Source organism: Limulus polyphemus, unplaced genomic scaffold (assembly GCF_000517525.1).
Source record: "Limulus polyphemus unplaced genomic scaffold, Limulus_polyphemus-2.1.2 Scaffold342, whole genome shotgun sequence".
In the NCBI taxonomy this organism is placed as follows: domain Eukaryota; kingdom Metazoa; phylum Arthropoda; class Merostomata; order Xiphosura; family Limulidae; genus Limulus; species Limulus polyphemus.
Genome location: NW_013665952.1, coordinates 112,750 through 125,177, shown reverse-complemented (window position 1 = coordinate 125,177; position 12,428 = coordinate 112,750). Strand labels below are relative to the sequence as shown.

Sequence of the window (12,428 nt, the reverse complement as noted above, 5' to 3'; positions counted from 1 at the left end):
TCAAGTGAGCGGTAGTGACCGTAAGTAAAGTGCGTGAATCGTTGTGAATTATAGCGTGTGTATAAGACATATTTATAACCAATCGAAGGCTTAGAATTCCCCTCCCTCACACACACACACATTGTTTTCTCACCCTTTTTAAGGTTGTGACCAAAAATATGCTTTTTAGCGCCTAAAAAATATCATTTTCGATCACCATTTCATCTTACCCCTGCCTTGCGACCTTGTGACCAAAAATATGCTTTTTAGCGCCTAAAACAGGTCGCAAGGCAGGGGTAAGATGAAATGGTGATCGAAAATGATATTTTTTAGACCCAAATACATCTTAGTTAGTAAGCCCGATAAATTACTGTGGAATTATATGGTATTGATGTAGTAATTTATAATTTTTGTTATTTAAAAATGCTAATATAAAACCTGAAAAATTATTTTGTTTTACATCCTCCACGTGAGAAATTCGGCAAGGCTTAGCGAGTACAAATTGCGTAACAATCAAAAGTAGTAGAGATCATTGTTTTCAATATATTTTTTATTTACTGTTCTATGTTTAAGAAAAATCGATGAAATTTAAGAATTTATTTGTAAATAGTAATAATATAATAATATGTATATAACGCATTACACACTTGTCAATGATGCAAAACAGTTTGCAACCCTTCATAACATTCCAGCAGATATTCCTATTGAGCAGCCCAGGAGAAAGAAGAGTGATAATGGTGAACAATCCAGTGAGGAACTATTAATGGGGGAGAAGCGATTCAAAATAAACGTTTTCATAAGGGTACTTGATGAAGTCATTCAACAGCTTTAAAGCCGATTCGATTATGGTAATCTCTCTTTCATGTGAGAGATGTCTTGTTTTACTCCAGCTAACCATCTTAAAGGTTACGATGTGACTGTGATATCAACACATATTCAAGATTTTACGTATTAGAATTTCAAATAGTCCGAAGCCGAGTTAACTGATAATTTCAATTTAGTAGTTAAATTGTACTTTGGATTTAGTATTTAAATATATGCCAATATATTAGTTAATTTACGATATTTGCCAACAAGATTGATGCACATCGTTTTCGTTTTTAACACAAATATGTTTTAATATACACACAACAGTATAATTTACAATAACATTTATTACACATAGTTACTACAAACAATGATTTATAAACAAAAGTTTCACTAAGTTACAAACAATATAAACTCTTCTTTCTTTCCTGAAGAATTTACTGGCTTTCATAGGGTTGCGCCTTCTCTTTGGCCAAGAGGTACGATGAAACTGATGATTGATATATAGTGTATAATGGAAACCTAAGTTTTCAGTTTTGAAGACTGACGTGTGTATGAAGTTATAACCTGGAAAGGACGTTTGTTTGTTTTTCAAAGGCATAACAAGTTAGATAAGTGTAGAAAGAAGAAGTATCATTCAACTATCTGGATAAATATAACTGGGTAAATTTTTCATTGGGATATTCACATGATGAAGATCATTGACATCAAGTGACATAACATACATGTTTAAGAGATGATCATCTGACCTCAAGACATTCTGGCTGAGAACATTAGAAAATATCAAATTTTGATAGGGTAAACATAATTTTAAATATTCGGTGCGACGTTTGCCTTGATGTAAAAGTATAATAGGAAAAATGATTCTACACGCAGTTCCGTTGTAGGATTAGGATGTAAAAATGTTAAAAGCTGTTCGTAGGGTATGTCGTTCCAAAACCAGAAGATGAATATGAAAGGTAGGAAAAATAGAAATACAGGCAGTATGACCATATATGATACAAGTTCGGAAAATGACTCGTATGTGTATAAAAGAAAGGGCGAATTTAAACTAGAAGTTCCTCCTAGACATCGTAAGAAATTGAGAAGTTGAGCGACCTAATGATTTAGAGTTGTAATCTGGACATTCCAAGTTAGATGTGTATCAAAGATGGCGCTTGGACATCTACAGTGTCAGAGAACTGAATGGGAACGTTGTTGATGCTGATATTAAATAACAAAGGGTTGTGATATGGACAAAACTCTCTCTCTTTAGGGCCAAATGGTATTGTTCTTGTTTATGTGGAATTAATAGTAAGATGCCAAGCCAAAAAGGTGTTTACCTCAGCCTGAAAAACATTATTGATAATAAGCATCGTCGGCGTATTGGTATGATTGAACAGGGTACATCAGTTTATGCATAGTAGCAACATAAAGAATATACGAAAGAGGTAATAGAATTGAGCCTAGAGAAATTCTAGCAGAAGGAATGAAGGATCCAGAAAAAGTCCTCTCAAGAAATATAGCTGCACGTCTTCCACCTAGATATGAGTTGATAATTTGGATGTAGGTATAAGTGGTAGATTAAAGCACAGTGTAGACATACTGAAAAGCTCGTTCAAAATATATAAAAAAGCAACATACAAGAAGGCTTGTCAGTGTTAAAATGATTGAAGATAGAGTCCGATAATTTTAGAAATTGATCCATTGTCGATAGCTTTGGACGAAATCCAGCCTGTGTATATGGCAAGAGTTGATTATCAGCATTAAATATCTATCGAGTCATTGAACTAAACTGCTTTTCGAGGTTTTCCGGGGGACATTGGTAAGACTGATAGGACGATGAGAACCAACAAGCGTAAAATAATATAATTTTTTTCAGGAATTGGGGTAAAATTCAGATTGAAGAAAGTATTGCAAACCTCAGTGGAGCATGTGATCCCATCTGGGCCAGGGTCAATGTTGCACTTACTCCTCAGGACCAGCTGGAAAACCTGTATTGCAATGGATGCATTCACATAATTATCATTAAGAACAAGTGATGCACTGGGGGGGGGGGTTAGAAAGTGAATACTCAGACATTTCAACAAAAGAATAACTGAAACACCATTTATATATACTATATAATACTTTAAAAATTACCGTTTAAACGCCGAAAACTATCGAAGCGTTAGAAACCAATAGGATTAACATTTTAACTTCTTTTTTTTTTCAGGCACATTGTGCTACTATATTAATAGCAAAAAAAAAAAAAAATACCCGACGTGTTTTTGGCACAGTTAAAGGTAAAGTCTTTGTTATTAGCTACAGCCGACTAGTTTTGGTAACACATTTACCATCATCGGGGCTAGATGGTAACTGTGTTACCGAAGCTAATCGGCTGTAACTAATAATAAATATTTTACATTTCATTGCGCCAAAAAAAAAACGTCTAGTCGGTTTTGTATTTCTTTTACTATTAATAGGCTTAACATTTTTGTGAGAAATATTCGTTAACTTCGTATGTTTTTTTTTCCACATCTCTCTTAATTTGATCATTGCAGATTCGAAATCAGACGTAAATTAAGAGAAATGTGAAAAACATGAAATAGATTTATGAACAATTATTTTCATTTTGAATCACTTAATGGATCATTAGATCCTGATTTGTATAAAGTGATTGGGGTAAGTGACATTATTTTATAACAGTTATCTTCTCATCACTAAAGTATTGCAAATTAAAATCATTCTTTAATTGGTTTGTGCGGTGTATTTATGCTTTAAAATAAAACCTATTTCATTAGCTTTCAAAAACTGTTTGAATACTACTAAAATAGTTGCCCCCCCCCCACGTGGCACAGCGGTATGTTTGCGTCCTTGCAACGCTAGAAATCGGGTTTCGATACCCGTGATGGGCAGAGAGCAGGGCTATCCATTTGTGCATAAAATTCAAAACAAATTAAAACAGTTTTAACATTAATTCGTCAGACTTTGTATTTAGGATGCTTTCTTCAAAGTAAATTAGTTTAGTTTGTTTATGAATTTAGAAATATTTTACTTTCATAGCGTATCTTTATCTAATTAATTTCTCACACTCAACTGTTTGTTTCGTTTTTGTTCAGCATTGTAAATTTAAGTTATAAAATAGATGTAATTTCTTGAAAAATAACAAAAATATATGACCTAGTGTTCTTGTAGGTGCGAAAGTTTAATAACAGATAGTGTTTGTATATGATTTCTAGAAATGTAGTTTCCTTCCGCTCCCCAGAGGCTCACTGGTAATTCTGAAGGCTTATAACTGTAAAAACCAGGTTTCGATACCCGTGATGGGCACCACGGCACAGATAGCTAATTGTGCTTAATAACAAACAAACAAAAAAGAACAGTTTTTTTTTATTTAAAAAAAACACGTTTCATTGTTCTTTTTTTTACTGAAAAATGACCTCAGATGTCTCTCTCTACGCCTTAACTTTGGCACGTGCATAAAAACAACGAAAATATAATTTACAATGGAAGTTACAGAACTTTAATTTAAAAAATAAAATTATTTATTTTTTATATTTGGTGTTTTAAGTAAATAAAACTGCGTTTTTTTGAATCTTACCATAGAATCTAACACTTATTTTAATATTGATTTTTTTCATAGCATTTATTTAATAGAATAGGACGAGTGAAAGTCTTGTGGTGACAGGATTTTAATTTTTATCCACCCAAACCATTGAAGTTGGAGATTCTATAATTTGATGGTATTACGATAGATAGGGCATGTTGCAATACAACTACAATTCAATACACTTGGGTTTTAGACAGAAATATATATTCGGTTGATTTCCCTGTTTAATTCTTTTTGACACTCGCAAATTCTTCAGGTTAGTAATACTGAAATGTTTTTAAACTGTAGCATTTGTACTAGTTGATTACTACTCTTGCGCTGATACTGACAGTTGACGCTACTAGTACTACCATAATACTATTAATAGCATAAGTTCACAAGTTAGTTATTACACAAATTTATTACAGTACCATTGTATGAGGAGGGCACGAATGGCAGAATAATTTATAAAATGAAAATACGGTACGCCTCGGTACTGTAGACTAGTTACTGCATATGCTTTAGTTGGATCGAGAGTTAGTAATCTTCCTTTTTTTTTTCTTATGATTACAATGGTATCTTAATTTGAAACGATCTATGTATGCTATATAAAATAGAGCCAGTAGAGGTTTTAACTTTTAGTATCGATTTCAGCGTATCACAATTATCATCGAGAACATTAGTTTTTTATTATTTGTTCATTTTTTAAGGAGCTTTGCTTAGATTTGTACATTATTACTAGCAGTGTAACTTTAAATAATACTCTGAACTACTCTTATCTTCTACTTTATAGCTTGTCCATTCACACATAACAGTTTTCTTTGTGTGTATAGAGATGTGCACATACATATTTTTGTCTTTTACGTATACATTTTAAAATTCAGTATTTCATCATTCAATATTTGCATTTGATCTGGACTTGTCTGTGCCAATAGATATGGTGGAAAAAAAGGTAATTATGGCATAACATCAAGGTCATTTTTACCCTTTGAAATAATCATGCTAATTATATATGTATATATTTTAATTTGAGGAATTTTCACACTAAACTTGTGCATATGTAGTGTAAAATAGGCTTAACATGGAAATTTCAGTACTTCATGTATATAACTATACCAACAGTACTTGAACTAGCATGATCTTTTGCATTCAAATCTGATCAGTAACATGCATTTTTTTGTTTTTTTTCCACAAAATGGTGAAAAAATTGCATTGACATTCAGCATCTACTGAATTCTATCTATTTGTTCAAAAACTTAACTAGTTAGATGGTCTGTTAAAACTTTGTAGGTTATACAAATTCTATAAAATATTTGAATGAAAATTACATTACACAAAAGAAAACTGAAATATTAGAAAATTTTTGTTAAAGTTTCAAATTAATATAATTTTTCAAACCTATATACAAAAATTACAGAAAGTATTAAAACAAGAACTTTGTTATAAAATTAAAAAAAAACATTTTTAAGTCTAAAGTTATTAAATGGTATTTTAGAAGTACTGTACTATAAATTATTATACAAGTTGTTTAAAATATTGAGTAAATTTGCATTTCAGATTAGGCTGAAGAATGTATTGAGGTTGTGGAGTATTGTTTTCTCAGTGTATTTAGTCACTATAGAGATGGTTTTATTTTAGACTTAATTTTTAATACTGAATAGGATATAGATAGAAATTTATTGTGGAAATGAATTTGAGTAATCGTGATCATAACATGCTTATTTTAAAACTCATAGGGTTGAAAAAAAGAGATATGTGACCGATTTTAAAAAAGTTGACTTTCAAAAACTTCAGGAAGTTATGGGAGAGAGAATAATTGAGACGTTAATCTAAATCATGATGAATAGCATGTCTTTCTTAAATCTTGTGCCCTCTTGTCTTCAAGCTATAGCACAAAGAAATCAGATGTCCTATTGATATCCAGTATAATCTTGTAAACTTCAATAAGATCATCTCTTTCCCTTCTTTTTTTCAAGAGAAAGTAACTTAGATAACCCTTCCGTCTCTTGAATCATCCACTGAACCCTCTCAGGTAAGTCAATATCCTTTCTTACACAGAGAAACCAAAACTGCATATCTTATTAATAAGTGTAAGTTTCTGTTGTCAGAATTTATTTTTAGAAAAGCATTTGGAAAAGTAGCTTTTAATAAACAATATTAAGTGTGAGCTGAAAACCAACTTATTGCAGTTTTGATAAGGGGTATGATTATTTGTTATTAGAATATTCAGGTATACTACCTCAAGAGTCTTGCGACCATGTAGTCTTGGTATCCGTGATATATGTACTGTAATGATAGGATATCCACTTGTTGGAAATGATACAAAGATGGGTTACAAGAACTATGTCTTTAAAACATTTTACCAGTATGAGAAGATTAAGATTTTGTGAGAAAACAGTTTAGGTTTGAATGATCTTTGTGGTTTATAAGGTCAGTTGTTACACACACACACACACACACACACATATATTTATATATATATACATACATATCAATTGTAAAACAAAAATGCATGTATAATTTTTACACCTTGGTGTGGTACTGATCCATCTTTTTAGAAATTATTCTCGTTGTAACAAAAAGCGTTTTTGATGAACACAAGTGACTTTTCTTTACTAGTAAGATTTTTTGTTTGTTTTTTATACTATTTCTGTAAGACACTGTCATTTCTTTTCTTCGTAATTTTTTATACTTGCATAATTGTCTTGAGGAGTAGTAGTTATTTTCCTCAAAAAAAAAAAGAGCAGTACTGTATAGTATAATATATTCCTTGTCTGATGGAGAATTCATGACAGAGCTTGAAAGGTTGTGGTAAATATATATTCTCTACTTAGCCTGAAATTATAATTTTATTGAAATATTCCACACATAAAATTACATTTAAGTTAGTATTGTACCTTTCACATAGCAAGTTTAAATGTTTTCACTTGGGATAAGTACTATCATCTGGGTATACTGCACATTGTAAAATGAGATTGCAAGTTAACAAAACTGGCCTTTCTTCTAGTTTAGGTGTTGAAAGACTTTGCCTATTGTTATATCAAAATTATTTCAATAACAAAAAAGGTGGGAAAAGTCTAAGGTATGTTAGACTTTGAAAAAATTAGCCATATGGAGCTGATACAAGGAGTAAGGGTGACTTTATATAGATAATTATAAGGTCAGTGCAAGATTTTTCTACTTTATAAACCTTCAGACAAAGCAAATACAGTAATTTAGTTTATTTAAACTTGTGTATAAAACTATATGCTTTAAGTATGTGTACGATATTTCTTTTCTTTTTTCTAGGAGTGTTTTCACATCCTTTATTACCAGCATGGATTCTGCTCTAGGTTTCTTAGCTAGGTTTTCAACACACAATGGTGAACATCTCCAAGAAAATATTCAAAGTCTGGGTGGATCAGAAAATCCTGAAACTTTGTCATGTCATGGACTAAATAGCCAACAACATCCTAAAGCTTTGACAAACAACAGGAAGTCAAGCACTGCTTACAATTCTCGAGATATGACAATTAATAAATCTTCCAGCAAGAGACAGTCAATAGGTGAAGATTTACAGATTGGAATGGAAAGTAATTCAGTGAAAATATATTTCTGCAACTGCTGTGGAAAATCTTATTCAGAAAAAGACAGTGGTTTACACAGTTCTTGTCTTCCAATGGAGATCTACAGTTGCAGTATTTGTGGGGAGAAATTCAATCTGAAGAAGACTTTGCTGGACCACTGTTTCTCTTTGCATGGTATCATACAATCTTTCATCTGTAATTTTTGTGGAAAATGTTTCTCTTCAAAAGAAAGTTTTCAAAACCACCAAACAATTCATTCAGGTGATAAGCCATATCCCTGTGAAGTCTGTTTCCAAAAATTTTCAGAAAAGAGGTTTTTACTTTATCACTTACGCAGCCATTACAGTGAAAAACCATACCGCTGCCAATATTGTGGTAAGAGCTACACATTAAAAGGAAACCTACAAATACACTTGCAAGATCATGAGGGTGTTAAACCTTTTTCTTGTAAGGTGTGTAATAAGAATTTCACACAGAAAGTGGTGCTGGACCATCATATGAGTGTTCACACTGGCAAGCGACCTTACCCTTGCCAGGTCTGTGACAAAACTTTCAGTCAGAAAGGCAACCTCAAGACCCACATGCTTATTCACACAGGAGAGAGACGATTTTCTTGTCCTCAGTGTGGCAGGTTCTTTACCCAGAAAGGTAACATGAAAACTCATCTTAAACTACACTTACAACACCCATCGATCCAAAAACCCTACTATTGCATCATTTGCAGGAAGTCTTATGTTTCAGAAGCTAGTTTGCAGTGTCACATGGTTTGTCACCAGAAACTGATTCCTTTTGTTCCTCAGAATGTTGCAACAGCAAGTACATCAGAACACAATTAACTCAGTTAATGTAAATTTCGTGATTTTTTTCTGTAGAAGAAACTAATTAAAATTTGTGTGTGTGTGTGAACATGTTAAGTCTACAGAGACATTTGCAGAGTAATACAAATGTAAAGATGTTGAGTTTTAAAATAGTAATAATACTTATTGATCTTGCATATTATCAGCAAATGAAGTGTGAGGCCTGGTTCTTAAAGGCTTTTATTATCACTTAGTGAAAGAAGTACAATTATATAAGTGCATCAACTACATGCTAGAACAGAAAAAGTTTTATGCACACGTGCACTTTTGATTGGTATGCACATATCTGAACTTTCTTTTCAGAACTCATACTTGAACAGATTAAGAAGTATCTTCACTTTCCAACAAAATATAATACAGATAATTAAAAAAAATTGTTCATGTGAGAATTATTCTTGGAAATTATAGTTTTAGGGAAAAAATGCTTAAATTAAAATTTCAGGGGGAGTAAGTTTTATACCCTATTTGTATGGTGACCAACCATCACTGTTCCATGTCCTCTGCCTAACATTAAATTAGCAAAAACTTTTTTTTTCTGATGCAGCTCAGCTTGAATAATTACTGTGTGAATTTGTGAAATATTACCATCCACTGTATACAGTGTAATTAAGTATTGTATAAAGGTTTTCTTCAAGTCAAGTAGGAATAATTTGAAAAAGAAAAACAACAAACTACCAAATAAATGGATAGGTAAACATGATCAGTGTACTGAAAACAGTGCTAAAATACACCTTTTAACATCCAGTTATCAGAAAACATCACAATCAGTGTTCCAAAGCTCAGATTTTCCTCAACCCCTGTTTTGTTCATGAGTTGCATGAAAGTATACTGCTCAAAGTAATTAAGGGATGATCAAAGATTTCAATATTTTAGCTATAAGAAGACACAACTATTGCTAATGTTGGGCACATGAGTTCATTTTCATGGAAAACAAATGTCAGGTGGCTGGTGATCTGATTCACATTTCAGTTGTATATAAAAGTGAAGGATATATAGGTGTTCTCAGGTAGCAGTCTGTGCAACAGCAAAGTGTATAAAAAGATGTGAATCACTAGTATCACAAAAGCATTTGTACATTTGTGTGATGTTGAGGACAATAGGCTGGCCAGAAGCTGATTAAACACGTTCTGAAAGAATGGCTACAAGTCTTACAAAGGCATTTGTACATTTCTGTGATGTTGAGGACAATAGGTTGGCCAGAAGCTGATTAAACACATTCTGAAAGAATGGCTACAAGTCTTACAAAGGCAGTTGTACATTTCTGTGATGTTGAGGAAAATAGGTTGGCCAGAAACTGATTAAACATGTTCTGAAAGAATGGCCACAAGTCTTACAAAGGCATTTGTAAATTTCTGTGATGTTGAGGACAATAGGTTGGCCAGAAGCTGATTAAACACATTCTGAAAGAATGGCTACAAGTCTTACAATGGCATTTGTACATTTCTGTGAAGTTGAGGACAGTTGGTTGGCCAGAAACTGATTAAACACGTTCTGAAAGAATGGCTACAAGTCTTACAATGGCGTTTGTACATTTCTGTGAAGTTGAGGACAGTTGGTTGGCCAGAAACTGATTAAACATGACATATCCTCGCAGAATGGCTAGAAATCTCAAAAATGTGGTTAGCAGGATGTGGACTCAATTGTAGAACATTGATACAGTTAGTTGGAGTTGACCATTGCCATAAACTCCACAAATGACTGTTGTTGGACAATATGGACTCGTATCAACCCGCAGGCCTCAGATTTCTCACTAAATCAACAGCAAGTGAATGATAAATCTGATGCAAATGGTCAAAAAACAAGTATCATAAGGGTTGGACTTTATGTCAGTTAACAAGTAGCATGATAACTCAGACTCACTGTCACAAAATTGCCCATCTTCAATAGTGTCAAGGACACATGGATGGAATGCTTATAGATGAATCGTGCTTCACAATGCAGCTAGATATGAGGCATTTGCAACAAGCCATGCATCTGTATGTTAAACTGTTTTCTCAGTATGATTTTTCAAAACTGTTTCCAAAATTTCTGGACATCTTGTATATGTTGTAAGCAAAAGTTACCATAATAACTAGAATGGCAGGGTTGGATTTCTAGTGCAAGGTTAGTGTGTATTTCATATATCAGAATATCAGGTTTGAGATCATATGTGAATGGAAGCTAGAATGGTTTTAACCCCGAAAGCACAAGTGTGATGCGTTTCAAAAAACATAACTGGAGAAAAGGTGTTTTCACATTATTCCCTATTGTACTGTACTTTATTTGTAGATATGATGATAATATGTAATTGATCTGTAATATTTTACAGTGTACTATGTTTTTGGGTGTTAAGAGGTTTGAATTTCGTGCAAAGCTACACGAGGGCTATCTCCACTAGCCGTCCCTAATTTAGCAGTGAAAGACCAGAGGGGAGGCAGCTAGTCATCACCATCCACCACCAACTCTTGGGCTACTCTTTTACCAACGAATAGTGGGACTGACCATCACATTATAATGCCCCCACGGCTGAAAGGATGAGCATGTTTAGTGTGACATGGATTCAAACCCGCGACTCGCAGGTTGCGAGACGAGCACCCTAACCACCTGGTCATGCCGGCCCGTATTGAGTGTTAAGCTTTTTCAGGAAATGCAGTAGAAAAGTTCCTGCAAGATGACACAGTAAACTGAAAATGTATACATGAAGACGTACTTGTTAGTGCATCAGGACTGCAAGACATACGAGTGTCTGATGTGTATCATATAGACTAATGTATAAATGTGTCAAGTGAAGTGTTATTACTCATGTGAGCTTTAATTTAATATTCAAGTGTAGTGTCTTGAAATTTATTTATTTATACATAGTATGTTAAAGGTGCATATTATTATAAATTATGATAGCAGTAGTTAATTGTAGGGTGTCATGTGAATTAAAATTAAGACTGTTAGACATGTTTAGGTTATCAAATGTAAAAGTTTAATGAATTCTGATAAATATTATGTATGTTTCAGCAAGTGTTGAATTGTTTTGTTAAATATGTTTAAAATACTGATACAACATTGATAAATTGTAAGTTGGAATTTTTTAGTAAGCTGAAGATACTAATTAAATTATTTTCATGTATACTGATTTAAGATACCATTTTCACAGTGAATCATTTGAAATAACAAATTCCCAATACATTCTGTTTAGAAGAAGAAAAGTGTATTTATATTTATTTAAAAGAACTTGCATGTTCCAGAAAACTTACTGAAGGTTTCTATCATCTAATGAATATAAGCTTTTTCGTTATTATATCAGATTGAAATATTGAAAAAAGATAACTTAATCTGTAAAGTTTGGACAAACTTCTTTTGCAAACTGATTAAAATACCAATGGCCAGACAGCACAAATTTTTACTTTTTTTGACTAGTCACAGATAACCAGTTCTCAGTGTTGAACGTTCAAACATAACTAGAATACTTAAACGTACCAAAATGTCACCGAGAGATTTTATTTGAGGAAAGTCATCTTATAGTTATAAAGAAATCTTTAAGAAAAGCTTATTTCAAGTTCTTGATTTATGGAAAAAAATCATAATGTTTTTATTAGTACGTCTTTAATGTTTTTTGTAGACCAGCTTCAACAACAACAACAAAATATATATATATATATATATATATATATATATATAATAAATAATAGTATTAGT

General features: G+C 32.5%; 1 protein-coding gene across 7 annotated transcripts; it reads left to right on the top strand.

Moving 5' to 3' along the window:
* Positions 1-4,469: 4,469 nt before the first annotated feature.
* LOC106457525 (gastrula zinc finger protein XlCGF8.2DB-like) lies at positions 4,470-11,169 on the top strand. Of its 7 annotated transcripts, XM_022383502.1 has the most exons (3): positions 4,829-5,288; positions 6,222-6,368; positions 7,625-9,721. In XM_022383502.1, the coding sequence occupies exon 3, from the start codon at positions 7,653-7,655 to the stop codon at positions 8,736-8,738; it is 1,086 nt and encodes a 361-aa protein (XP_022239210.1). In that variant the 5' UTR covers positions 4,829-5,288; positions 6,222-6,368; positions 7,625-7,652; the 3' UTR covers positions 8,739-9,721. The 7 variants fall into 7 exon arrangements, 5 of the variants coding, with proteins under 5 accessions (XP_013772409.1, XP_022239209.1, XP_022239212.1 ...); XR_002610188.1 differs by lacking the exons at positions 4,829-5,288; positions 6,222-6,368; positions 7,625-9,721 and adding exons at positions 4,470-4,613; positions 11,068-11,169; XM_013916955.2 differs by lacking the exons at positions 4,829-5,288; positions 6,222-6,368 and adding an exon at positions 4,470-4,613.
* The last annotated feature ends 1,259 nt before the right edge of the window (positions 11,170-12,428 follow it).